This window comes from Desmodus rotundus, chromosome 8 (genome assembly GCF_022682495.2).
Source record: "Desmodus rotundus isolate HL8 chromosome 8, HLdesRot8A.1, whole genome shotgun sequence".
Taxonomy (NCBI): Eukaryota; Metazoa; Chordata; class Mammalia; order Chiroptera; family Phyllostomidae; genus Desmodus; species Desmodus rotundus.
Genome location: NC_071394.1, coordinates 130,829,818 through 130,855,931, shown reverse-complemented (window position 1 = coordinate 130,855,931; position 26,114 = coordinate 130,829,818). Strand labels below are relative to the sequence as shown.

General features: G+C 61.1%; 2 protein-coding genes across 10 annotated transcripts in view; one reads left to right on the top strand and one right to left on the bottom strand.

The window, feature by feature from the left end:
- Positions 1–26,114, bottom strand: part of RNF123 (ring finger protein 123) — a 26,530-nt gene extending 416 nt beyond the window's left edge. The window contains exons 1-38 of one of the 9 annotated variants that reach the window (XM_045200091.3): positions 26,020–26,114; positions 24,025–24,142; positions 23,661–23,745; positions 20,854–20,933; positions 20,627–20,721; positions 20,224–20,278; positions 20,033–20,118; positions 19,694–19,780; positions 19,417–19,484; positions 19,143–19,268; positions 18,648–18,762; positions 18,460–18,564; positions 17,923–18,048; positions 17,717–17,809; positions 17,575–17,648; positions 16,702–16,819; positions 16,450–16,549; positions 16,187–16,248; positions 15,957–16,028; positions 15,623–15,743; positions 14,872–14,973; positions 13,558–13,664; positions 13,112–13,310; positions 12,616–12,761; positions 12,233–12,316; positions 11,423–11,530; positions 7,879–8,056; positions 7,016–7,090; positions 6,779–6,866; positions 6,602–6,689; positions 6,431–6,515; positions 4,850–4,989; positions 4,556–4,744; positions 4,389–4,464; positions 4,097–4,181; positions 456–598; positions 214–308; positions 4–89 (exon numbers count right to left, since the gene is read on the bottom strand). In XM_045200091.3, coding sequence (XP_045056026.1) covers positions 4–89; positions 214–308; positions 456–598; positions 4,097–4,181; positions 4,389–4,464; positions 4,556–4,744; positions 4,850–4,989; positions 6,431–6,515; positions 6,602–6,689; positions 6,779–6,866; positions 7,016–7,090; positions 7,879–8,056; positions 11,423–11,530; positions 12,233–12,316; positions 12,616–12,761; positions 13,112–13,310; positions 13,558–13,664; positions 14,872–14,973; positions 15,623–15,743; positions 15,957–16,028; positions 16,187–16,248; positions 16,450–16,549; positions 16,702–16,819; positions 17,575–17,648; positions 17,717–17,809; positions 17,923–18,048; positions 18,460–18,564; positions 18,648–18,762; positions 19,143–19,268; positions 19,417–19,484; positions 19,694–19,780; positions 20,033–20,118; positions 20,224–20,278; positions 20,627–20,721; positions 20,854–20,933; positions 23,661–23,745; positions 24,025–24,106 — 3,824 coding nt within the window. In that variant the 5' untranslated portion in view covers positions 24,107–24,142; positions 26,020–26,114. The other 8 variants (XM_071222156.1, XM_045200088.3, XM_053930354.1 and 5 more) reach the window with 8 other exon arrangements.
- Positions 593–4,102, top strand: AMIGO3 (adhesion molecule with Ig like domain 3). The gene has a single exon (XM_024565754.4). It carries the CDS (start codon positions 1,271–1,273, stop codon positions 2,789–2,791), a length of 1,521 nt encoding a protein of 506 aa, XP_024421522.1. The 5' UTR covers positions 593–1,270; the 3' UTR covers positions 2,792–4,102.

The following is a 26,114-nucleotide window of genomic DNA, read 5'->3' as shown; positions in this document are numbered from 1 at the left end:
TACTTGCAGGATTTGTGGCCACAGGGTTGGAACATAGCAGAAATGGGGTGAGCGTAGCAGATGGGGCAGAGGTCCTCCTCACTGGTAGGCTGTGGGGAGCAGAGTGTGAGGGCTGCCGGGGCAGGTCGCCCAGGCAAGTGGACACACTATGCCTACACTGCACTGTCGTGCGTTTGTGTGACGGGTATGGGCCTGTGTGGTGACCCCACTCACCAGGGAGGCAGCTGCTGCCTGGGCAGATGCAGAGGTCAGGTGGGCCAGCATCTGTTCCACCTGGGCCAGCTCTTCAGCACTGATGTAGTCTGGATCTGGTAGTGGTTGGAGGGGTCAGGCCAAGTGTGGCCCTAGAACCAAGTGCCTCAGAGCACCCCCAGCCTGGGAGTTTGTGCTTTCTGAGACGTAAGGCCTGGCCCAACTCCAAATCCCTCTCCCCTGACCCACCCTGGCCAACTCACAGCTCTGTAGGGAAAAGCGCTTCCGGTCAGGAGCAGGCAAGGCGGTGCTAGGAGCAGGGGGTTCTGGCTGCCCCAGAAGGTAGCATATGGAGCGGAGCTGGAAGCAGGGGTCAGCTAGGAGCACTGATGTGGCTCTCTCTGTCCTAGTGGGAGGGGGTGGAGAGGAGTTAGGAGGCTGGGGCCTGAGAGCATAAGCTATTGGTAGGGCGGGGAGTAACACGCTAGCGACCCCATGTCCGTTTCTCAACCTCCCCCAGTCCTAAATCCCAGTAAGGACCCACAAGGCCGGGGTGCCACCAGAAGGAAGTGCAAGTCCACCTGCCCCCTAATAATGTATACTAACCCTTTAAAGGAAACAGCAGCTTAAAGGCTTGCTGCCCTACTGTTCAGGGAGATAGGCGCCGTGGGAACCTGCCGACCAAGCGCAGGCTGGAACATTGGGGCCAGAGTTGTGCCCCCTCTGGCGGCCACAGGGGAACCTTGCTCTGGGGGGCGTGGCTGCCCCGCCCACTCCCACAGGAGCCAATGGGAGACCAAGGCTCCGCCCTTGAATAATTGGCTCCCAGAGTATTTAGGAGCAAAGTGTCCTCACTCGGAGAGCTGGGGAGACCCGAGAAGGGAGTGCTGAGAGGAGCGCAGGGCCCAAGTCAGCCTGGAACTGGGGAGCGGGAGCGGCAGGCTGTGCAGCGTCGAGTTCGCATCCTGCCTCTCACCGGCCTTTCAGCGTCACGCACGCTCAGCCAGGGCAGAAGGGGGTGAGTCTTGGAGCTGCGCCCCACGCTGAGCGACCGGTCCCACTCCCGGTCGTCACCGCCATGGCCTGGCTAGTGCTGCTGGGCGCACTGCTGTGCACGCTGCGCGTCGGGTCAAGCACCCTGGACTCTGAGACCCTCTTGAGCCCCGCACCCCATAACTGCCCCTACAATTGCACCTGTGCCGCCGACCTGCTGAGCTGCGCGGGCCTTGGGCTGCAGGAGGTGCCAGCTGCATTACCTGCATTCGCTGCCGACCTCGACCTGAGCCACAATGCGCTCCAGCACCTGCCGCCCGGCTGGCTAACGCCCCTCTCCCGGCTGCGTGCCCTGCGCCTGGGTCACAACGAGCTGGAGGCGCTGAGTCGCGGAGTCTTTATCAATGCCAGCGGCTTGCAGCTGCTCGATTTATCATCGAACGTGCTGCGGAGGCTTGGCCGCCATGACCTCGACGGACTGGGGGCGCTTGAGATGCTGCTTCTGTTCAATAACCGCCTGGCGCACTTGGACCAGCTTGCCTTCCGGGGCTTGGGCATGCTCCGCCGGCTCTACCTGGGCTGCAACGAACTGGCCACCTTCTCCTTCGACCACCTGCACGGTCTAAGTTCCACCTACCTCCACACCCTGGATCTCTCCTCCAACCACCTGGGTCGAATCAGCGTACCGGGCCTGGCGGCACTGCCCGCCTTTCTCAAGAACGGCCTTTACCTGCACAACAACCCACTGCCCTGTGACTGCCGCCTCTACTACCTGCTGCAGCGGTGGCACCAGCGGGGATTGAGCGCTGTGAGTGACTTTTCACGTGAGTACCTGTGCCAGGCTTTCAAGGTACCCACATCCCGCATACGCTTCTTTGAGCACAGCCATGTCTTTGAGAACTGCTCGGCTACCCTGGCTCGGGGACTAGAGCAGCCTGAAGAGCAGCTGCGAGTGCAGGTGGGTCGGTCCCTGAGGCTGCACTGCAACACCAGCGCCCCTGCCCTGCGAGTCGCCTGGGTCTCCCCACAGCACGAGCTGCTGGTGGCACCAGGGTCCCCCAACGGAAGCATTGCAGTGATGGGCGACGGCAGCTTGGCCATCAGCAACGTGCAGCCGTGGCATGAGGGTATCTTTGTGTGCCTGGCCACTGGACCCCACCTGCACCACAACCAAACACACGAGTACAACGTGAGCGTGCACTTCCCGCACCCTGAGCCCGAGGCTTTCAACACCGGGTACACCACGCTGCTGGGCTGCGCCGTAGGCCTGGTGCTGGTGCTGCTCTACCTGTTCGCACCGCCCTGTCCCGGCTGCCGCCGCTGCTACCGCCGCACCTGCCACTGCTGGCCGCGAGCCCCCAGCCCCCTCCAGGAGCTGAGCGCACAGTCCTCGGTTCTCAGCAGCACACCGCCGGACGTGCCCAGCCGCAAGGCCAGTGTTCACAAACATGTGGTCTTTCTGGAGCCAGGCAGGAGGGGCCTTGACGGTCGTGTGCAGCTGGCAGTCGCTGAGGACTTTGATCTCTACAACCCCATGGGCCTGCGGCTCAAGGCTGCCTCAGAGTCTACTAGCCCCACAGCCTCTGAGGGGCAGGCGATGACCTAGGCTGCCCAGGGCCCCCACCTGGGCCACCGTCTGCCTGCTGCTCGCCCTGCTCCCTGCTGCTGTGCAGAGTGCTGCCAGTTGCTGGTGGGAAGCACGGGCTGGGTCCTCCAGACTCCGGCGTGGGCCTCCACCTGCACCACAGGAGCCCCATCACCGGTACAGGGGTTGGGGTCCCTGACCACTCTGATCTGATACCTCAGCACAGGGCTGCCTGTGCCCCCTTTCCTTTGGCTGTGAGGACTGGGCCCGAGGTCCACCTGGGAGAGCCCCTGCCCTAGAGCCCCAGGGCCCCCTCAGGGACTGAGGCAGCCGCCCAGGAGTGGTGGGAAGGGCTGAGATATCAGCACTTTTCCCTGCCCAAGGAAACAGCAAGGGAGTGGGCACCAGGGGCAAGGGGGAGGGTTCTAAAGGAAGACCTGGCCCCACCCACAGGCTGGAAGGAAGAAATGAGCCCTCCTCTGGTGAAAGCAGAGTCCATGCACCAATATCCAACCTACTTCCAGTTTCCCAAATCTACGCAGAGTCCGGTGGGCAGGCATGAGGCTCCTCTGCAGACCCCTGGGGGTCTGTCCTGGGCCCAGCCAGGGTGGCTTTGCTCCCTCTGAGGCCAGGAGCATCACAGGTCACTCTGAGGGCACAGCCTCTCTCATGAGCTCACAAGACAGCAGTAAGGGGCACCGTGGCTTGATGCCCCCAGCTTTTCATCAGCGAAAAGCCTGCTGAGCAATAGCAATAGCCCAGATGTGAGGGCGGAGCCAGGCCTCACTGTCCCTGGGGGGAGAAGCCTTTAAGGGCTGGCACTGGTCTCAGTCTAATGACTTTGTGTGGCTCTCACCACCCCCCACTGCTGCAGGGAGGCAGCGAGGGGGCTCGGAACCCCTCCTGTGTAGGGGCTGAGCTGGGGGCCCCCAGAGGGCCCTGAATCTGGTTGCAATGGAGTTTCTTAATAAAGGTAGCACGCGCTCGTTGCCAGAGCCTTCGCAGGTGCAGGTAGTGTTGTGTGCGTGTGGCTCTTGGTCTCAGCAGTGCTGTCCTGGGCATCGCAGGGTGCGCCCCGCTCTAAGAGTCTCGGTCCCCCAGCCCCGCCTGAGGCTCTGACCGTGGGCCAAGTGCCCTGTCAGGCTGGAACCCCTGGCTCTCCTCCTCAGCTGCTGCCGCTGCCACCTGTTAAGGCGTCTCAGCCCTCTCTGTCTTGAACCAGGCCCTGAGGCCCACTTTAGAGATGAGGAAGAAGCTGTGGGGTGTCCGCCCGAGGTGCCCGCCCAGCCCCGTCCCCATGAAACTCTCCACGCCCCTAACACTCACCCTGAGGCTGGGCCATGCACCAGCAGCCGCACCAGGATGCCTGTCACTGCCACCAGAATAGGGTAGTGGTCCACGCTCTCCAGGCCTACAGGGAGGCAGGGAGGTGGATGAGCTCCCCATGCCCACCTGCTGGTGCCACCCTCCCTCCCCACCTTCCTCCCCACAGAGGGGTGCGCCAAGGCTGGGGGTGCTGAGCCTGGCTGTGCTGGCACTGAATGGACAAGCGGCATCACTGCTCCTGGCAGTGGGACCAAGGCCTGGTATGTTGGGTGCACGGCGCCTAGGTCCTCACCAGGAAGCCACAGGGTAACCACACGGTCAAACAGGTTCCTCTCGGCCGTTACCCGGTTCAGCACCTGGTTCAGTAGCTGTGAGGGCAGCAGACAGTTGGTGGCCAAGTGGGCTCACCCGTGGGGCACCTCAGGGTCCCACCCGCTCTCCTTGCCCTGCTGGACACACCTGTGCTAGACGGCGCAGCAGCATCTCGGAGGTAGGCTGGGTCCAGTCGAGGAACACCTCGGGCACCAGGGTGATGGTCATCTCCAGGACGCGCAGCAGGCTGACCGAGAGGTCAAAGCAGGTGGCACACACCTTGAGCTGCCGGGTGTCCACAAAGTTCCTCTCTAGGCGTTCAGCAGCCTGCTGGATCTGAGCCACCAACAGAGGGGCGGGCAGTGGTCAGTGGCCTGGCCAACCGCAGATCATGCCTCGTGCTCTGTGACACCTTGGCCCCCAGAGCCCACCATGACCCACCTCCTGGATCATGCCGATGAACTCAGAGAAGGCCCAGTTGAGCTGGTTGAGGACACTGTTGAGGAAGCTGGGCGCCAGGTCAGGGTCCTGGCGCAGCAGGTCCGCCATGTGCTGCTGTAGCAGGGTGGAGGGACAGGGCTCTGCAGAGGCATTGGGGACACTAGTCAGGGGCCCTGCCTCTGTCCTCACTTGTTGGGCTATTGTTGAAAGGACAGAAAGGTGGCTCTGGGCCCTGGCTGGTGTAGCTCAGTGGATTGAGCGCGGGCCTGAGAACCAAAGGGTTACCGGTTTGATTTGCAGTCGGGACACATGCCTGGGTTGCAGGCCAGGTCCCTAGCTGGGGGCATGCGAGAGGCAACCACACATTGATGTTTCTCTCCATCTTTTTCGCCCTCCCTTCCCCTTTGTCTATAAAAATAAATAAAATCTTAAAAAAAAAGGTGGCTGTGGGAATGCTCAGGTCACAAAGGCAGAGAAGCAGGGCTAAATCTATCCCCTCCCTCTACTGAGCAAGCCACAGGCCGAAGTCATTTCTAGCCCTACAGCACCACCCCCCCAGGCCTGGAGCAGCCCCCCGGCCTCAGCCCCAGCAAGTCCTCATTCACAGGCCCTTCAGGGAGGGCTGGATCTAGACAGGGTGACCTAGACCCTTCCTCACTTGCCTCAAGGCCAGCTTCCCCTAGAGCCTCCTCTGAGCCCTGCCGTCCTCTACTGTCCTCTACTGCCCTTGGCCTGGCCTTGGCATATGGCCGAGGTGGTGGGCGCCAAGTCTGGGCTGACAGGCGGCAGTAACTAGAGCCCGCAGCCTGGCTGGGCAGCCCCCCCACCCCCCGAGCAAATCAATAGTTCCAGCAGCAGCAGGACGCAGGCCAGCCTCCCTGCCTCCCTGCACTTGCAGCTCAGTCCCGCCCTGGAGGCAGGGCCCAGGCAACTGGCAAGCACTTGCTGTGTGACTTTGCACAAGGCACTCGGCCTCTGGGCACACCCTTCAGGCCAAAACACTGCCCACAAAGGCAGAAGCACACCCTATGGGCCAAGGAGAGACACCAGGTGGGGTGGGGAAGTGCACAGCAGGCAGACTGTGAGCTGGGCCACCCACGACCACCACGGCCCCAGGAGAGGGAGCACAGCCTCCGCTTCCAACCACATGCCCCTGCCTCCAGGAAGCCCTGTGAACACCCTCTGGGGCCCTGTGCAGCCCTCAGTCTGTGCCCCCGGATGCAGGTTTCCGAGCAGATGGCAAAGAAGGGGCACAGGGGAGTGGTGCCGGGACAAGCATGAGGGTCAGGGGGCAGGGTCTTCACCCTTCGTGAGCTGTCAGCAGGCTGCGAAGACGCTGCCCCTTTTCACTGTGACCCAAGCAGAGCTGCAGGCCCAAAGGGCACTCGGGGGACTAGGGAGCAAGGGCGAGTCATCCCAGAGTGTCCTGGGGCTGGGTGGACCAAGAATGGAAACCCCAGGGGGCAGACAGGGAATTTGGGGCCCAACACGAGTCCCAGAAAGGGGCTGGAAGAAGTGGGAAAGTCTGAGAACCCGAGAGCAGTGGGCAAAGGCCGCTGCTGGCCCGAGCTGGGTACTCACTCTGGAGGCTGGGCAAATTGGCGTCCTCAGGTTTGATTTTCAGGAGGTGTGGCAGCCGCGTATAGCGGTACCCGAACCCACAGCCCTGGGGGTAGGGTCCGTGGAGGTCAGTGGGGCAGGGCATGCCTTCGTTCCAGCCGCCACCGCCACCACCCCTCCAACCAGGCTTACCTTCCAGAGCCGAACCAGGATCCAGTTGGTCTGGGCCCAGGGCCGCTGCTCGTAGGGAGCCAGGAGGCTCCTCACCATGGCGATGCGTCTGCAAGGCAAGTGGTGGCAGCCACAGGGTGAGGCTGGGCATGGTGCTGCAAAGGGCAGGGTCATGCCCCACCCCCAGCCCCCACTCACTGCTCCTCAGGAATGCGCTCCACAGCCCGCAGGGAGTGTGGGTAGCAGACGTAGCTGGCCAGCGCCTGCATCAGTGAGTCACGGATGTCTGCTGGGACAAGCCGGGCCTCAGTTGGTGCCTAACATGAGCCCTGGCCCCGTGCCTCATGCCGATCTGGCCAGCATTTTGTGCAGACAATAGGCAGCCTGAGATGCCATCCCATCCCATCCCCCAGAGCCCTCTGTATAGCACCTCACCAGTGCCCACGATGCGTGTGTCAGCGAAGTGTTTGGCAAGGATGGCAGCCAGGCGGGTCAGGGTCTCTTCGTAGCCTGTAGGGTGGAGAGTAAGAGCTGCTGGCTGGGAGTGGGGGCTGCAGAGGTAGGCCCGTCTCTTGGCAGGGGGTTGGGGGGGTGGGGGTGGGCTTGGGTCGTGGGCTCCAGAGCTGGCTCCAAAGCTCAGTCTGGGCCCAAGCCAGCATCTGGGGACTTCACGCACTGCATTCACTGAGAGCTAGTGAGACGCCAGGGAGCAGACTCACTGTGGGGGGAGCGGGGGTCCTGGTGAGAGCTCTGACCGGACCCTAACCCACCTGAGCGCACACACTGGGTGGCTTGGCAGTTACAGCCTGGCACCCACAGCTCCCCCTCTGAGGACAAAGTGTGCACCTAGGTTCGAGGTGGGGCCAAGGCGGGCCAGGAGCCTGCTAGGCCACAGCCTGATCCAGGCATAACTGACCCACCCCGTCCTGGAATCTGGGGTCTGCAAGAAGCCGGGGCTCCCGCTGTGACCCAGAGACAAGCCCCGCCTCGCACAGCAGCCTTGCCCTGTGTTAGTGAGAGGCCACAGCACCGCTGAGTAGGAAGTGAAATCAGGGGTCCGTTTTGTCTGTCTCCCTCCCAGGCCCAGGAGGAGCTGCTGGTTCTGTGGAGCTGGCACCAGGCAGGGCTCTCCACCATGCGGGCATTAGCAGATGCTTGTCCGATACAGGCAGCACAGAGCAGGAACTGCCTTGCCTCCTGCCCACGTGTGTGTGCTGGGCCGCGATGGCTCACACAGGACCCCTAGGGCTCTCACCAAAGGCCCTTTTCTGCACCCTCCCAGCTGAACGGCCCCTCACCTGGGAGCTCCTCCATGCTGTGCACAGGGCCAAAGTAATTCTTGAGAGCACTGTAGCTGTTGATGGCCACGCTCAGGTAGAACTCGGGCATGAAGGCAAAGAGCGGCCCTGTGCGGTCACTGTGCTCGATGGTGCGCAGACAGACGCGCAGAAGCCAGTAGATGTCCAGCATCTTCTCCTGCGGGAGGCACACAGCAGGCTGCTGGGCTGCTCACAGTGAGGGTCACAGTGGACATAGCTCAGTCTGGGGACTGGAGAGGCCTCCTCACAATGTGATGTGAGAACTGAGAACTGACCCCAGGAAGCTCAGGCAGAGATGACCAAGCACTCGGTAGGTGAGGCGGCATGCGAGAAGGGTGCCCCGGCCTGGGGAGCGCTGGGGTGCTTTCGTTTTAAAGGCACAGGACGCTTTCAGTGAGAGGGCACTGTGTGACCAGCAGTCCATCGGGGGCACTGCTCAGTGTGGAAGGGGCCGCAGGGGTGTGTGGAGACAAAGTCATGAGGGAGCCACAGCCTCACCTAGGCTCAAGGCAGCAGACAGAGGGACCGGATGGCCGGGAATGGGGAGGCACCAATGGCCTGTGGGGGCAAGGGGATGGCTGCACCAATGCGGGGACATGTCTGGGGGTGACAGAGCCTCCGTGGAAATCACAAGAGCTGGAAGAAAGTCAGCCTGCTGTAGAGCAAGGGGTGATGCTTAGTGAAGCCAGGTGCCTGGAGATCCCCCAAAGGGCAGGCACTGAGTTGGCAGAAACGTGGTCTGGAGCTCAAAGGGGATGGCAGTGGGAAGTCAGGAGGTAGTGTGCCTGCTGCTGGGACAGAGGCCACAGGAAGCAGACAAGACCTGCAAGGGCCCCTGTCCCACAGTATGCTTCCAGACAGTCTACCAGGCCCCCACAAAGCGGACCAGAACCAGGCCCCAGGCCCCAGCCCAGACCCAGAGCACCCGCATCTCTTGGGGAGGAGCTGGAGCATCGGGACTGCACAGCGGCTCTCTGAGGCACCTTCAGACCCAAGAACCCGAGGAAAAGATGGAAGCAAGAGGTCAGAGGGCAGGCCTGCGCCCGGAGCACACACGGCAGCGAGCCAGAGGCCAAAGCAGGCCGAGTCTGAGGAGGGGATGGCAATGGCCCCGATGTGGCCACAGGGCCACTGTAATGGGTGTGAGGATGTCTGCAAAGGGGTGGGAGCTCAAGAGAGACCTTGCAAGACTATTTCAGAGAAACGGAGGGGCCTGCGCTGGGCCAAGAATGAAGCAAAACTGAGGCGCTAAGAAAGAGTAGGAAGGAGAGAGTGGGAGCTGTAAGTGGGTGTAGAAGCAAGGAGGGGTGTCGTGACCTTTCTTCTCTGCTGATGGGAGGAAGCGGGTGGAGAAGGGGCAGGAGTGTGAACGCCAGAGCTGCGGGAGGGGAAGGCACTTCCGCGTAACAGGGGTTGTGTAATGACAAGCCCACAGCCAACATCACCCTGGACAGTGAAAGACTGAGAGCATTCCCTCTAAAAGCGGGAATAAGGCAAGGAGGCCGGCTTTCACCACCTCCATTCACGGAGCAGTGGGAGTTCTAGCCAGGGCGATACATTAAGAGAAAGAAAAGGCATCCCAATTGGAAAGGAGGGAATATAACTATCTCCGCATCAAGGGGCTCTATCGACAGAGGGAAAAGCAGCCCACAGGATGGGAGGAAACATTTGTAAATCATAATCGAGAAGGGGTTCATGTCCAGAATACGTGAAGAACTTCTGCAAATCGACAACAAGACAAACAACCTGCTTAGAAAACAGGCAAATGGACTCGCGCGGACATTTTCCAAAGGACGCACACGAACAGCCAATAAGCACACGGGAAGATGCTCCGCGTCATTCGTCACTGCAGAAACCCAAACCCAGACCACAGCGGGGCGCCACCTTTCACAGACCCCAATATCCGTTATAGAGAATAGAACTGAAAAAGACTGACGCGTGTCCTCAAGGATGGAAAGAAAGTGGAAGGCTCGTGCCCTGCTGGTGGAAACGCAAAACGGTGCGGCCACTGTGGAAACGGTTTGGGGCCCCTCAAAAACGCTAAAATAGAACGACCGCACAGTCCGTCATCTCTGCTCCTGAGCAGACACCCAGCAGAAGAGAAAACAGGGCTGCATCCATCAGCGGATGAGTGGATGACAAGCCGGGGCCTAGAGTGCGCAGATGAGGGAATATTATTCAGCTTCAGAGAGGAGGAAGTCCCGCCACAGCTTCCAACGTGGGCGAGCCGTGGGAACATCATGCTGAGTCACGCAAGGCAGTGACAAGAAAAGCTAAGACTGCGTATGACTCCACTTATATGAGGTACCTGGAGTGGTCAAGTTCATAGACAGAAAGTAGGAGGGTGGTTGCCAGGGACCACGGTGGGGGGAATGAAGAGTTAATAAGTGTACAGTTCAGTCTGGGAAAATGGAAAATTCTGGAGATCCGTTTTACAATGATGTGGGCATACTACTGAACTACTGCATTTAGAAGGATTACGAAGGTAAGTTATGTGTTGTAGTTTACCAGAATTGTAGAAAATGGCTAAGATGGTACATCTTCTGCTATGTATGTTTTATCACAACTTAAAAAGAAGAAGGTACAAAGGTGGGAAGGCGAGGTTCCTAGGTGCTGTGGGAGGCAGCGGCCAGTCTGCCGGGGAGGTGGACAGGCACCAGACCCTGCTGGCGGGGAGAGGTTCCCGGACAGGGACCGTCTTTTCAGGGCTTGAAGGCAAAGTGTTCTGCGGCAGGAGAGAAAGGAGGGGCTGAAGGATGGGGGAGGAGCCGACAGGAGAAAAAGCAAGCAGAGAGGGCAGGGTGGCCACGCGACACCAAGAGCCAGCCTCGAGGACAGGGTTAGGGCCCAAGAAGGCAGACAGATGCTGATGTGGCACCTGGCGAGGTGTGAGGACAGGCAAGGGGAGAAAACAAGTATGGAGGGTCGGGGCCTGGGGTCCAAGTGTGGGCAGAAGGACCTTGCCCTCTGCCCGCCCCTTGAGGCTGGCTGCCTGGGAGACCACAGTTCACTTTCTGACTCACTACTGTGTGTCCCCAGGGTCAGGGCAGCAGCTGGACCCTCCAGGCTCCGGGCAGGTGTTACTGAGTAAGTGAATGTGCAGGAACAAACCAGTGGCCTTGAGGGTGGGAAGTGAGTCTGAGAGGAGATGCAAAGAATGAGGGTGTGGCTTGGGACAGGCCACAGAGCCCCAGGAGGGAGTTGGGGCTCAGGAATCTGAGGGGGGCGCAGGGATAAGGGGAGGCAGGGAGAGACAGACTCTGTTCAGCCCCGGAGTTTATGAGGTGGAGGGGGACTGGGGAGTCTAAAAAAGCCATCTATGCAAGTTCATGGGCCATGAGAGGTGCAGGGAAAGTGGCATGGGGTGGGAGGAAGAAGGATGAGGGGTGGGGCAGGAGGTGTGCGTGCCACAGGCCCAGGGCAGCAGGGCACATCGAGGGGCTGGCACAACCCTGCCCAGCCTGTGGATTGTCAGTGAGACTTCGGAGGGCAGCAGCCACTAGCCAAAGCCACCCCTGCTCACCTGGGAGTAGGCAGTAGCATGGACCCAGGCAAGACGGCGACTCAGGTGGTCCAGCTTCTCTGAGAAAACTTTCTGGCTCTTGGCCAACTCCGCAAGGATGTCCTTCCTCTGCCACCCAAGGAGAAAGGATGATCAGGACATGCCCCCACCCAACCCTGGTGCGTGGGGCAGGCAGAGGGCTGGCAGACCTGGCTCCACTCTGTAAACCCCTTTTCCACCTCTGACCCGCTGCTAAGTCTGCACAAACCTCAGGACAGGGCCATGGCCACCCCCTGGAAGTGAGATGCAGCTGGGGGTCTGGGAGCGCCAGGCTGGGACATCCCAGGGACTCTACAATGGACTGCAGACAGCTGGGGGCAGGCGGCCTGCCAGGGAGGCCCAGCCTGGGCATGCTTGGCCCTGCTCCCCAGGCTGGGTGAGCTTCAGGAGGGGCTCCCAGAGCCTGGGGGAGCAGGGCCGTTTCCTGCTGACTCTGCTAGCAGCCAAGGAAGCACTCAGGGTCAAATCCATAATTGATGAGCAGAGTGGGTGTGCTTAGCACTTAGCCAGCCAGGGGCAGGGGCACCTGGCACAGGCCATGGCTGGTTGATGGGGCTCTGGCTGTGCCCAACCCTGGTGCCAGGCCCCCTATCACTGGCCCGCTATGGTCAGGGCAGGGGTGGGGACAAGAAAAACTGCTGGGGTCGTCGTCCCCAGGGCCAGGGCCAGGCCAGATTTCCTCTGTGCACTGCCCTGGGGGTTCTAAGGGGGCAAGCTGCCCCTCTGCCCCACTCTCCCTCCCAGAGACCCACCTGCCTGTGCAGGCCTTACCCGCTTCGGGCACCGACGGAGCTTGTCCTCCGTGTTCCTCAGAGCCATCGCGTACTCGCTGACATCGTCGGACACACCCACCATCTGCAGCATTGGACACCCCACGTCTGTGGTGACCCTTGAGCAGTGCACCCAGGTTTCTCCAGACCCCGCCTGGACCCCAGCCCTGGCAAGCTCCCAACCTGAGGCCCAGGACCACCGCCTCCCCCCAAGTCGGCCAGGGTGGGCTGCAACAGTACCGGCAGGAACCAGTCTTGCTGTGGCACAGCCATGCCCAGATGCCCTGCAGACCCGGGGCACATGTGTGGGCACATGCACACGCACACCCAGGCACCCAAACACACAGTGCCGCATGCCGTGCACTTGGACCCGCGGTGTGAGACCTTGCCCAGCTGCTGGTGGACGCTGAGGTTGTACATCATGATGGCGCCATCCAGGACTTCCAGCAGGGAGTTCTCTGTGAGGGGCTGCTCCGGCTCCTCGGGGGGGCGCCCCAGCAGCAGGCCCTCGTTCCAGTGGCTGCCCTCAACTAGGGAGGGGGCAAGGCAGGGTCAGGGGCTGGACCGCTCCAGTGGTCTCCTAAGCCTGTGGAGCCAGGACAGGCCTCGCAGCAGGAGAAGGGAGCCCGCTCCCCCTTCTGGGCCCAAGGAGAGACTGCAGGAAGAACACGGGGGAGGGGCAGGGCAACATTCTGCAGCTCCAGGACCTATTTCTGTGGCATTGATTTCCTGCTTCAGAATGTACTTCCCACGCCCTTGAGAGACCGCCAGGCCAGAGGACTGGCCGGGAAGGGGAGTGCACCCTGCCTTTCTCCAGGGTTGGGCGTCTAGGCGATAGAAGAGTCCTTCGAAGCCAGGCCTGGCCCTGCCTGACACCTACTGTCCTCACGGGTCCTCTGCTCTGCGCTCAGCGTGCGGACCTTCACTTTCTCCGAGGTGCTCAGAGGCCGCCGGGGGGTCATCAGGCTCACAGCTGCTGTGCTGAGGAAGCGGTTGGCTCGGCCCAGGGTTGGAGAGCTGAGCCAGCCGGGTCGGGGCAGGGGCAGTGCACCCCCAATGGCCAGGGCCTGCAGAGGGCGCTGTGGTGGAGAGAAGAGGCCAGGCACCACTCAGCTCCCCAGGACCCAGGCCGCTCAGGGCTCCCGTGACTCATGGGCCTGGGGGACAGGAGGGGAAGGTTTGTGCCTGCACCCACAGCAAGGGCACCTGCCCACTGAGGAGCCCCCTGCCTGTGTGGAGGGGGGATGGCCCTGTGACACCCCTGCCCTTATAGAAGGAGAGAGGGACAGCCGACAAGGAGCCCTCTGCCTGCCCCTACCGCGGCACCTGGGCCGCAGCCGGAGATGGCTCCTCATCCTCGTCCAGGTCATCCATGGTGGCCGCCTGGAGCTCCAGTGGGTCAATCAGGATGTTGGCCTTGGAGGCAAGGTCATCTGGGAGGAACGGCAGGAGGGATCTCAGTACAGCAGAGGGGTGGGGGCTCACGACGGAGCAGCCCAAGGCCAGAGAGAGCACAGGTGGCTGGGCGGGAGGCCTGGCAGGGCCCCATTCCTATGCCTGTGCCTTACCCCTGCCTGACTCCAGCTGCCTCTCGTGCTCTTGCAGAGACGTGGCAGCAGGAGGCATCCCCATCACACCCTCTGTCAGTCACCAGTCCCTCTGTCTGTTTCCCAGGACCTCAGTCCCCCGCCCTGCCCCCAGCTTCTCTGACTTTTCCTTCCTCCTTATTCTCTATAAACAAAGAGACCCAGGGCTGCCTAAGCCCCTGCTCACCTCACTTTGCACACCCCCAGGGCCCACGCCTCACTATCAGCTGGCTTCCACCTCCGTGCCGAGAGCTGACCAGGCCATCTTTGCCTCCAGACCAGGCCTTGGTCCTGGCTGTGTCTCTGGGTACCTCAAAAACACCCAACCTGTCATCTCAGCCTCCTCCTGCAGCCCCTCTCCCTGAAGGCGCCCCAGCCCCACAGCCTCTGGCAAGAAGCCTGGGGACCTGGGGTCTTCCTTTCCTTTTCCCCCAGTCACCCTGTCCCCTTTCTTAGCCTTGACACCCCATTCTAAGCACCGCAGCAGCCAGAGGGAGAGTCTTGCAACACAGGTTCCCGACCTCACGCCCCTGCCGGGCAATCAGTGGCAAGGCCCTCTGACGGCCCTTGAGACCCCCTGCCATATCCACCACTGCTCCCTGCCTCACACGCCCTCTCTGGCTCACTGCTGCTTCCCCACTGTGCTGGCTGTGCACTCAGCTCAGCCCTCTGTCCTGCAGCCACTGAAGCTTATCCTTAAAAGCAGCTCATGCAGCAACTGCACACTGACACCCCCCCCCCCCCCCCCCCCCCGTTCCGAACTGGTGACCTCGCCAAGATTCCATGGTCTACCCTGTCGGCACACCCACCCCTACCTCATTACAGGGCTCCCGGAAGTCCCCGGGGGTGGGGGTGGGGGAGTGTGCTCCAGGGAAGGGATAGCAGGACACAAGACTGTAGGCAGAGTGGGCAGATCTGCATCTAGCAGCCCCAGCGGGTAGATACTCGGGCGCCATCTAGTGGACACAGCATAGTTCAGCACTCTCGGCAGAGCTGGCTCAGAGACGCCAGCCACTCAGCCCAACCTGCTCACTGCCCACAGGCCTCCACTCACCCTTGAGGGTCTTTCGAAGGTGTGAGAGGAGGCCTCCAAGGCGCTGCTGGTCGAAGTAGTCCACTTTGCCATTATAGAAGACCTGGGGCGGGACGTAGGCCTCTGCGAGACGTTGGGGAGCCAGGCTGGCAGTCAGAACCCAGCGGGAAGACCTCCCAGAGGTCTCCCCCTGCATTCTGGCCCAGCACAGAGGGGACTCCTGGCATTGGTCACCCACCCACCCAGGCATAGAGTGTGGCCTCCTACTGCCCCCACCCTCCACCATTTCAGGTCGGCGCCAGCAACTGCACAACTTGGGATGAGGGGGCATTCTGGCTGTGGGCGCTCCAGGGAAAATGAGAGAGCCCTGGCCCAGCCCTTCGGGGTATCCTCCCAATATAGGGCACCTATGGCTTCCCCTGACCCTTGAGGACTGTGCCCCACAAAAACACAGGGCTCCAGCACCTCAGAGCCCAACCAAGGTGTCCCCTACAAAGCACTGCAGAGGGCTGGGCAGGCTGGGACTGAGAAACAGCCTGTGGGGGCAGTGGGCACAAACACAGGCCCGGCGCTCCCAGAGTGCGGCACTCCTGCTGCCCCAGCGGAGAAGCCGCCCGTCACTGGGGTAGGACTCACTAGGCAAGGGAACTGGGCAGCTGCCCCTCACCCACCTCAGTTCAGCACCCCACACCAACACCCCTGCCAACACTAGGGTTTGCCCTGTGCCTGGCTCTGCCCAGCCTCTAAAACGTGAGGCCCCAGCCCCACTCACCATCACTGAAGGAGGCATGGGGGTTGGCAGCCTTGTACTCATCCCAGTAGTAGCGCAGGGCAGAGATCAGCCGGTGCAAGAAGCAGACCATGTACTCAGGGGGGCAGAGCAGGGGTATATTCTGTGGGCACAGGGTGTAAGACATGCCACGGTGCCAGCCCAGAGCCCAGCCCACTCCTCATCAAAGGCCTGCCGCAGGGCCTGGGCTTGGCAGGGAGGGCAGGGGGCTAGGGCTAGCGGGGAACAAGGCAGGCTGAGAGGTGGCAGAAGCCCAGGGTGCAGACCCCGCTACGCAGCCAGGGGCCCATGGTGGGCCAGCCTGGAGGACACCTACCCCCCGGCTGCTGGCATTTTCCTGCAGAAATTTCCGGAACTTGGTCAGGAAGACGTACCTAGAAGCTTCACCCTTCAGGGGAAGGACAAATGAAGCAGTGATGGGCTGCGGACGCTGGCCCCAGGCTGGACTAGCTCAACGCTGCACCTGGGCCTGGACCTGCCGTGGGGTCCAGAGTCAGCCCTGCCCTCCCGGCCGGGCACCCACATGGGTGTCTCAGAGCCACTCACCCCACTGTCATCTTTATTGTTCAAAAGCAGCTTCAGGACCTGGACCTGCAGTTCTTCCACCACTGGGGGTGGGATGGGAGGAAGACAGGGGGCCCTCAGCAGGGCCCTGCTCTCCAGCTCCCAGCGGTAGGAGGGGGCATAGGCTTGGGTGGGGCTCCACCACCAGGGACCCTGAGCCCAGCCTGGGCACAGTCACTACCAGGTGCCCCCAAGTACACATGTGCACACATCCGCCAGCCCACCCAGGCCCAGGCAGGCCTGACCTTCGATGCGTTTCTTGAGTCTTTGGCAGCCCCGCTCATAGGCGCGCCTCCGCAGCCGCTCCTCAGCGGTCTCATCCTTTACATCCTTGCCATCTTTACCCTAGGCAGGGATAGGGCAGGAGGGACAGAAGGGCTAGCCCACCACCCCCAGCCCTGGGCCAGGGATGAGGAAGGGGACAACCTGCAAAGTGCCCCCCTTAGACACCCCAGGCAGGCCCTCTCTCTGACCCTGGCCCCTCCCGGTCTGCCCACCTCCCTGCCAGAGCGGTGGGGCCACCAGGTGGTTGGGATGAGCTCCTGCAGGCCAGCCTCCTCCACGCGCAGCGGGCTCTTGATGTGAAAGAAGACAGCGGACCGGAGCACATCGAAGCTAATGCAAGTCAAGGCAGAGCTCTGCACACCCAAGGGTGCAACCCTCGAGTCCTTCCAGGAAGCCCTGCAAAAATCCACCTGCCTCCGCCGTGCTCCTGTCCCTGTGGGAGCCCCAGAGGGCCATCTGTGGCTGTCAAGCTCGCCAAACCTGATCCCCAGCAAATGTGCGGTAAAGGCCTGTCACAGGGACAGATTCCTATGGGACAGGCTGGAGATAGGGCCTGGTGGCCTCCCTGTCACCCAGCTTTGTTTCTGCTTCCTGGAGGCTGAAGACCCCAGAGAGGGAAGACAGCTACTAGCACAGGCTGCACGGCCAGGGGTCCAAAGCTCCTCTCCCTCCTATTCCATTCGTGCATCCTCAACACTCTGGGAAAGCAGGAAGAGCTGACTTCTAGAAGATCTCAGGGAGCCCCTGACTGGGACCCAGATAAAGGTGCAGTACTTTGGTTAAGGGGCAGGCCCTGGTGGCTCTCCGACACCTCTATGCAGCCCAAGTGTCTGCAGCCATCTGGAGACCCCTGCTTGGGCGGGCCAGCCAGCTGGCCAGCTGGACCTTTGCCCTGCCCTCCCCGCTTGTAGAGAAGGTGCTGGGAGGGCTTGTCCTGGAACAAGAACTCACATACAGGGTGGCTCTGGCCCTCCGGGGCCTCCCTGGGGACTCCTGGCCAGAGGCACACTGCACCACCCACCCCCGACCTCTGCTGACCGCAGAGAGCACGTGTCTGGCCCACCAGGCAGCGAAGGGAAGGATACAGAACATTGGTAAGCAGAAACTTGCGGGACTTCTCATGCCTCAGGACAGCGATGGTGAGCTGCAGGTAGCGGATCTATGGGGAGGGGGTGCTCAGAACAGGTGGTGAGGCCCGGGGCACAGGGCAGTGGCACAAGCACCCACCTGCAGGCTCAGGTCCGGGACGATGGGCGAGAACCGGTACAGCCGCAGCAGGGACATCATCAACTGCTTGAGGCAGTCGTGCACCTCGTAGTCCTGGGGAGAGAGGCCAGGCTGCACACCTCCCGGCCTAGGGCAGCCATCTCCTAGCACCTGCCCCGCAGCGGAGCCCGACCCCCTGGTCCAAGGCCTGAGCGCAGGAGCCTCACCTCCATGAAGAGCCACAGGAGATCCAGGACCTGGCACACCATGGCCTGCTCCTGTGCGGGGGTGCCCGCCTCCATGATGCCCAGCAGGAAGTTCGTGAGCACAGCCTCCACCAGGTACACCTTGCGCTACTCCAAGGTGGGGGCACAGGTGAGGCGGGGCACCCGTGCTGCAGCATGTGGCCAAGGCCACAGGCACAGGAGGACCCTTGGGTCCCCTTGAGCAACCCCAATATAGAGATGCACCTTCTGGGGTCTGAGACACAAGGGCCACCGCCCCACAGCCCGCTGGGGCTTTGCCCCTGCTGTTCCCCTGGCCTGTCACATCGTCACCCCTCAACCTTCTTTCTAGGGCACCCCTCAGATGCTCAGCTGGAAGCATCTCCTCCTTTGCTGGGTGAGAGTGTGAGGTGTGAGGGCTCTGGCCACACGGGGCCCCTGCCAGGCAAAGGTGCAGAGCTCACCCACTGGGGCAGCACACACCCTAGCACAGGCTCCTCTACCACGGCCTGCCCCTCCCCCTCCCCAGTGTCCCCTCACCAGCAGTGGAGCAAAGCGGTGGAAGATGTGGGCCAGCGTGAGCAGGACAGTGGGCTGGCCCTGCAGCTGCCACTCGGAGCTCTCCTTCTCCACCAGCCGCCCCTCCTGTGTGTGGGGTGAAGAGGGGACCATGATGGGCAGAGGGAGGCAGAAGGCCCCCAGTTCCCCCGGCCCAGACCCTGGCTCACCACAGGGTCCAGCTCCACACTGAGCACTGCACGGAAGCAGCCCAGCAACCTCTGTGCTTGTACCAGGTCGGCCCGTGGCGGGTCCTGCAGGGGCCGGTAGCCTGCTACTGGGTAGGTGCCACAGAGTTAAGCCAGCACTACTGCATCTGTGGCTCAGATACCTGCGCCCCACCCCTGCCACTGAGAGCCCTGCAGAGGGGCCTGGGCTCCTGTGCTGCCAGATGGCCTCCTGGCTCCACTGTCCCACTTAGTCTCCGCAGGGTGACGCTTCTTTTGCTACTCTGTGCCCTTCATCTGTTTCGCTGAGAGAATAACGGTACCCACCTAAAAGGTCGCTATCCAAACTGCTGTCCTCGGCCCCCACCGAAGCAATGCCCCACTCACTCCTGGTGGCAGCCAGGGCCCACCCCAAGCCCACAGAGCTCCTGGGGCAGGGAGCCCCCCTCAGCTTCCCCAAGACCTGAGCAGCTCCACATCCTCCTTCCCAAAGGATATCGCAGAGGACGGCTGCCGAAGTTGAAGGCCACAGACTCCTTGAAGGAGAGGCTGATGGCTGGGAAGTAGGCCATGCCCGGACCCCGGGAGAAGTTCTCAAAGGCGGTGCCCAGCGACACGCCATTCCTGGAGCAGAAAGGAGGGCCTGTGAGCCAGTGGTAGGGCCCCCATTAGGCTGTCCTCCACAGGCTACCCCCTTACAGGGACTGGGAAACTGAGGGCAACCTGCGGAGGCCCCAAAGGCCAGGTCCGTGGAGAAAGGCAGGAGACTCACAGGCAGAAGGACAGAGTGCCATCATCCAGGTCGATCAGGCAGCTCACAATGTCCCCCGCGGCCCATGCCTGCCAGGGGAGGAGGCCTTACAGATGCGCAGAGGCCTGGCAGCCCACCCACTCTGCCCCAAGGGCTGCTTCTCCACGGCCACCCAGAAGACACCTGAGTCCCTGTCCCCTCCTTGGTGCCCTACAGTCCCTCATAGCTGCCCAGTGGCTCCTGAAGAGCTGTAGAAAAGGACTTCGGGCAGGTGGGCCCCAGGGGGCTTGGCCCTCACCTTGCCGTAATTCGTCGTGGTCACGTTCCACTTGCGAACCCGGTTGCCGTCATAGGCGTAGGAGTTGTGTGTGTCTCCAACCCCCTCCTAGAGAGGCAGGTCTGTGAGGCCCAGGGGAGGTGGGCAGGGGCAAGGCCAGAGCCCACCAGCCATCAACCTGGGATTCTCATGGCTCGAGAGAAGGCAGCTGAAGCTCTGAGGAAGGAGGGAGGGCTGTTCTGGGGCTGGGCTGCCCTGCGGTTGGGTGGGACACACTCCTCCAAAGGGCAGTCGGGCAAGGGTCTGGGGGGTCACAGCAGCAGCACAAGGCCTCCCTGGGAGGGCCCCTCCCTCGTGTACCTCCTGATTGAAGCGGCAGTTGATGGTGCACCAGCCGATCTGCATGAGGCCCTGGGAGGAGATGAGCACCTCGTAGACCCACTTCCCTAGAAAAGGCCAAGTCAGTCCCCACAGGGAGACCAAGGCTGCCTCCCACCCCAGGCCCTCCAACGTCCTTCCAACTCCAGGCCCGCAGAGCAGCACGGCCTCACCTTTGTATACACATGTGGTAGAGCGGATGGTGCCGAAGTTGCTGTGTCCAATCACCTGGGTGAAGACAGGGCTGACGAGCCTGCACCCAGGCCCACAGTGCCTCCCTGAAGGAGAACATCCCATCCCCCACTCAGCCTGCCTTGGTGTGGGCCTGTCATGGCCAGCACCACACTGTGCCTAAGCAGGGCCTAGGCCTGTGGCAGCAGGGATTCTGAGCCAGGAGCATGATGGGAGGGGCTCATGGCTGTGCTGGGAAGAGCCTGGGGCTGCAGTACCTCCAAGAGGGTTTCTGGGCATGTCAGGCGGGTTTGGGGGCTGAGGACTCAATGGGCCACATCAGGAAGAGCTTAGGGCTGTCAAAAGGAGCTTGGGCCTGAGGTCCCAAGCCTTGCCCTCACTCACCCCCAGGAGGTCATCATCTACCAGAAGCAGCCCTTCGAATCCACCTGTGTGGTCCAGGACCACGGTGGAGGGGCCAAGCCGTCCTTCCACCTGTCCTGCAGAGGGAAAAGGCAGGTGTGGGGTCGGGCGGCACACAGGGTCTGGTGAGAGTGCGCAGAGGGCCCCGCGTGAGCGTGTCATGGCAGCCCCCCAGGCCCGCCAGTCCCATTGCAGAAGCTGCCACATACCCTGGCTCTCCTCATCCTCACTGTCCACCTGCAACAGCTGGTCCAGGTGCTCTGGCAGGTTCTGGAAGTTCAGGGGTTTCCTGAGAAAAGCAAGAGGCTGTGAGGGGCCCAAAAGTCCTTGAAACCAGACAGATGACACTAAACCCCTCTCTCACTCCCTGTCCCGAGCCTCAGAGGGTGGCTGCCCAGACTCCAGAAAGAGGGCTGTGCCTAGTCCTGGTTCAGGCATGCTGGGGGTCAGGAGGCTAGACTGTCTGCTACACTAAAAACTATGACTGGCCCAATGTGGTGTGCCTCTGGACTGTTTAAAAAAGGAAAAGCCCCCTCTAAGCCTTAATTCTCTCATTTGTAGGAAGACGCAAAAGCTGTACGTCAGATACACTGTGAAGGCTCCAGGGAAGCTGTGCTCTACTCTCGAAGGTGGCTATGTCGGTCATGCCTGGGAAAGGAAGGCTAGGAGAAATGCGGATCCCTGGGTGGTCAACATCAAGGACAGCTAGTCCAGCCCCTGACCCCAGCCCTGTGCTTCCACTGGGACCAGACTTCCAGTCTCCCCACCACCCAGTCAGGGACGTCTGTGTTGAATCAGACGTGTCCTGGCAGTAGGAAGGGCTCGCCCTTCTGTGCTGCTGGCTGGCTGCGCTGTACCAACCTGTACAGGCCAGTAGAGCACGTGGCCTGCCCATCTGCCATCCGCCCCAGCCAAAGGGCTGGGGAAATCCGTCTGATGGCCCCTCGCCCTCCCAGCACACATGCTCAGGGGAGCAAGGGCTCTGTCTCATGCCGGCCAGCTCTGCCCTGAGCTCAGCTGCTAAGAATAGCAGGGAATGTGGTGGTGGAAACTAGCAGGTCTCAGGCAGAGAGGAGGCCCAGTGTCCATCTGGATCCAGGCCGCGGAGTGCCAGCACCTGCTCTTCTACCTCTATCCCAGCTTCCATCCCCTTCATCTGCCTGGAGAGTAGGGTCTGGAAGGGGATGGAGGTGGGTCAAAGCACCCATTCTCTGGCAAGGCAGCTTCAACCCAGGTTCAAGAACCACATGCTCCTCCTAGCTGTGAGCTACTCAGACAGTAGTGGTAATGGCTGCAGCCAATCTCATCTCTGAATACCCCAACCAACGGTCCAGGAACAAAGGAGGCTTCCTCAGTAGTTCCTCCTGGCCCACACTTGGGAGCGCTGCTCTGGGCTGGTGCCTGCTAGCCAGAGCAGCTGTGGGTGGGCCACCTGAGACTCAGTGCCTCCCAGTGCCCGTAGCACTGCCCATATGGCCGAGCCTAGTGCCCCTGCCCAGGTCCTCGCCCAGGGCTCTCCGTCCACATGGCCACTGATGGATGGCCCTGCCACCTGCTCTCCCTCCTGGCAGCCACAGCAACCATGGCAGCAGGACCATTTGCGGTGTCACATGAAGTAGGGATCAGATGGCCCTGAAAGCAGGCCAGGACTGGGGCTGGGGTGGAGGTGGGCAGCACCCTCCAGAAGTAGGAACCCCTTGGCCACCACAGCCACTTAAATGGAACAGATGGCTGCTGTCCTCTGTGCTTTGTGCTTGCCCAGAGAGCAGAGACTGTGGAAGACAGAACAGGCCAGGCTGGCAAGAGGCTGAGTGGTAGGGACACCTAGGCCTCCGGGTAAAGAAGCAGCATTTGCAAGAAATAATTTAGCAATAATCTTAAAAGTGACTGCAGCTCAAGTATTCCAGCCACACGATACCAAGCCTAGGCACCCTCACAGCGTCATCTACAAAAGCAAAAGCCCCTCCAAGCCAGAGCATGGCTAAGGGCTGACCCCTGACCTGAAAAGATACCCACCAGGACCAATTTGTAATACAGGAAAACACTAAGAGCATACCGTCTGGTGACAAAAACAGGATTTAAACCTCTATATACTTTTGGAGGCGAAGGGTATGTCCATCATCTGGATGGTAGTGGTGGTTTCACAGAATATTAAAACTCACTTTAAATACATGTGGTTTATTATATGTCAACTATTCCTCAATAAAACTTTTTTAAAAAACTACAGATAGTGAGAAACATTTTTTAATTAAAAGACTTTTTTTGTCCTGGCTGGTGTGGCTCAGTGGATTGAGCACTGGCCTGCAAACCAAAGGGTCGCCAGTTCGATTCCCAGTCAGGGCACATGCCTGGGTTGCAGGCCAGGTCCCCAGTAGGGGGCGTGTAAGAGGCAACCAACGCAGTGATGTTTCTCTCCCTCTCTTTCTCCCTCCCTTCCCCCTCTCTAAAAATAAATAAATAAGCAAATAATCTTAAACAATGTTTTTCTATACAGCACAATCCAAACTACATAGATTGTGGGATACAAAGACTCTGCCCAGGTAGTCATGTTAGAATGAGTCAACAAGTGCTTTTCTTCCTCTAAGTTTCTGCTAAAACACACTTGTAAATTTTATATGGATTAAACTTTAGCACATTAAATGTGCAAGGAAAAGGGGCTAGTGAGGTCTGTACTTTACAGATCCAGGTCGAGGCTACAGGGCCAGGGCAGGGAGAGGTGTGGGCAGGTGCCCACGGGACCAGATGCCGACTGTGGAGTAGGGGCTACGCTGAGTGCTGACCAGGCACCCCCCTCTGACCCCCACGAGTTCCTCAGAAGTAGAGTACTAGCACTGCAGAGGAGAGAAAGAAGCGACGCCCAGAAGGCAGACACTCTGGCCAAAGGTCTCACAGCCAGGCGCAGCAGTGAGAATGGAACCCAAGCCAGCCTACCCAGAGCCCGGGCCCCATTCCCCACACACAGCCTCCAGCCTCTGGTCTCCTGCAGAGGAGGGCGGGCTACCCAAGCAGGCCATACCTGCTGGTGGTCGCGGTGGGTGCCTGGTCAGGAGAGGAAAAGACACGGTGCAGGTAGTCATTCAGCAGCTTCTCATGCACAATGCCTGGGCCACAGGGCGGAGGGGAGAGAAGGGTCATATGTCAGTGCGTCTCTCAGCTCTGCGGGCCCCAGAGGCTCCTGGTTGTAGGCCTGCCACAGGGGTGAGAAGAGCAGTCCTCTTGGGGGCACCGCTCCATGGCGGCTGGTGGGGAGGAGCTGGCTGGCAGGCACAAGGGGTGCAGCCCCACCCGAGGATCACTGGACCTGCTGCTTTGCTGCCTTTGTCTCTTCCTTCTCTTTCCCTCAACATAAGGAGCCTTCTCCCTTGCCTGCCAGCCCTTACCTGTGACCCTGGATTTCTCAGCGTCTGAGGTCAGCCTATAGTTCTTGCGGGAGAAGGACATGCCGGCCCCCTTGGATGCCATCCTTCATCTCTTGTGGGCAGCCAGTGGTCCTGGGGGCTGAGCCAAAGGCAGAGGCTATTTGAAGCCAGAAAAGGGCTCCCACACTGACCTCAGTCCTAGGGTTGGGGGGAAGGCGTGGGCGCAGGTGAGGCCAGGTGCATGCACACTCACACACGTACTGAGTCAGGAGGAAAGGAGGGGCTCCAGCTTCCTAAGTAGGGAGGGAGGGTGTGTAGGACCCCACATGACAGGGCCCCACCATGTCCCAGCACAGGGCCCCACAGAGCAGGTGCCAGATATATGTTTGCTGAACCAAACTAAATGCCTCAACCCTGGGAAAATCAGACCAAAGTGTCCACGGTGAGGTGGCCTAGGAGCAGAGCCCTTATATCCCTCTCAGCCATCAGCCACAGTGGGTCCAGCTTATATCCAAAAGATTTGATATACCTTACACCACACTTCCCCAAGTGTGGTCCCCCACCCAGCACTGGGTGCCATCTTCAGCTACAAGCCCTGCAGACACCCAAGGCTAAGGTCTCCCTCCTCAGCTCCAGGATCCTCCCTCCTCTTGCCCAAAGTCCTGCTAGTTCTCTTGTTCCCACTCGCACACACTGCAGGCCACGCTGTCAGAGCACCACCTGGGCCCAGTCCTCCTCGCAGACCCTGTTCGTCTTCCCACTGCTCTCCATCCCCGCCCGACCCAGGGGCTGTGACAGCTGCTTTAAAAGCTGTGAAGTCGCTGGAGCCAGCCTGATCGCCTCAAGCTGTCCTGTCCAACACAGCAGCCACTAGCCACATGTGGCCACTCTAATTTGAATTAAAGTTAAAATTTTTTAACATTCAACTTCTCAGTTATATTAGCCACATTTCAAGGATTCAGTGGCCACATGTAGCTCGTGGTTACTATACACACACTACAAATACAGAACACTTCCCTCATCCCAGAAAGTTCCACTAGACAGCACAGGTCTGGAGCCCGGCCCTCCAGCACTGCCTTGGCACTCCCTTCTCTGCAGCCGGTCTCTTCTTATCTCACCCCCAACAGGTCCTCTGCCCCCATCACACACCCTTGCCCATTCCCGGGCCGAACAGACGCTGACCCCTCCGGAAGGTGACTCTCCCGCCCTGCCACCCACCGCAGGCCCTCCACGGGCGTCCATGCCTGCGGCCCCTCTCACACCAGGGCAGGTGCAGGCCATTACATGCGGTCACTCATTTGGTCAGCAAACCTTCCAAACACCCACTCTGCGTGTGTCGGGTGCTGATGACCCAGGTGAGAGGCGGACCCTGACTCTGCTCCGGGTCTCCCCGCCCAGCCCCGCCGAGAGAGCCGGGGTCGGAACAGAACCGACCACATCTCAGAGCCCAAGGGCGCGGAGGGCAGTGCATGTCTCCCCCAAGTCGCCTCCGCCCGGCCCGAAAACCCGGAGGATCCTCCAGGCGAGCTCCGGCGCGGAGCCCCGCACCACAGGCTGAGACACTGTCGCACCGGACGGACGGGGCCGCGAGGAGAGCCGCAGGGACCCGCCCCGCTCGGGGCCGGGCCGCCCCTCACTCACCCCCAGCCTCCGCCGCGGCGCCCCGGCTCACAACATCCGCCCCGGCCTCTCGGCTACGGCGCGCGCCCGGGGTCAAACTAAGCGCCCGCCGCGCACGCGCAGCGGTCGGCTACTGGCCTCCGCCAGGAGGCCCCTTCCACCACCTCCAGCCGGGACGTTCCGGGCCTCTGCCTAGCTCGACCCCTGCCCGCGCAGGAAGAGCTCCTAACGTAGTCATTTCGGAACAAAATGTCCTAACTGGGAGCCCCTGGCCGCCCATCCCAACTCCTACCCGTCCTTAGGGGCCCGGATGTCCCCTAAGAACTCCGCTCCTGCCAGGTCCCTGCTACCTGTTACCCCTACCTCCCTTCAGGCTAGACGGGTGGCCTGGTTCACCTTTCCTGGGATGACACCTGTGGTGGGGCAAATGTGTCCTCTCTGGGCTCTGCTGTCAGGGGTGTGGGCCCATCTGCCTACAGCCACGACCGATA

What these genes read in the sequence shown, in the direction of transcription:
- AMIGO3 (XM_024565754.4), top strand. Translation starts at nt 1,271, where the DNA reads ATGGCCTGGCTAGTGCTGCTGGGCGCACTGCTGTGCACGCTGCGCGTC.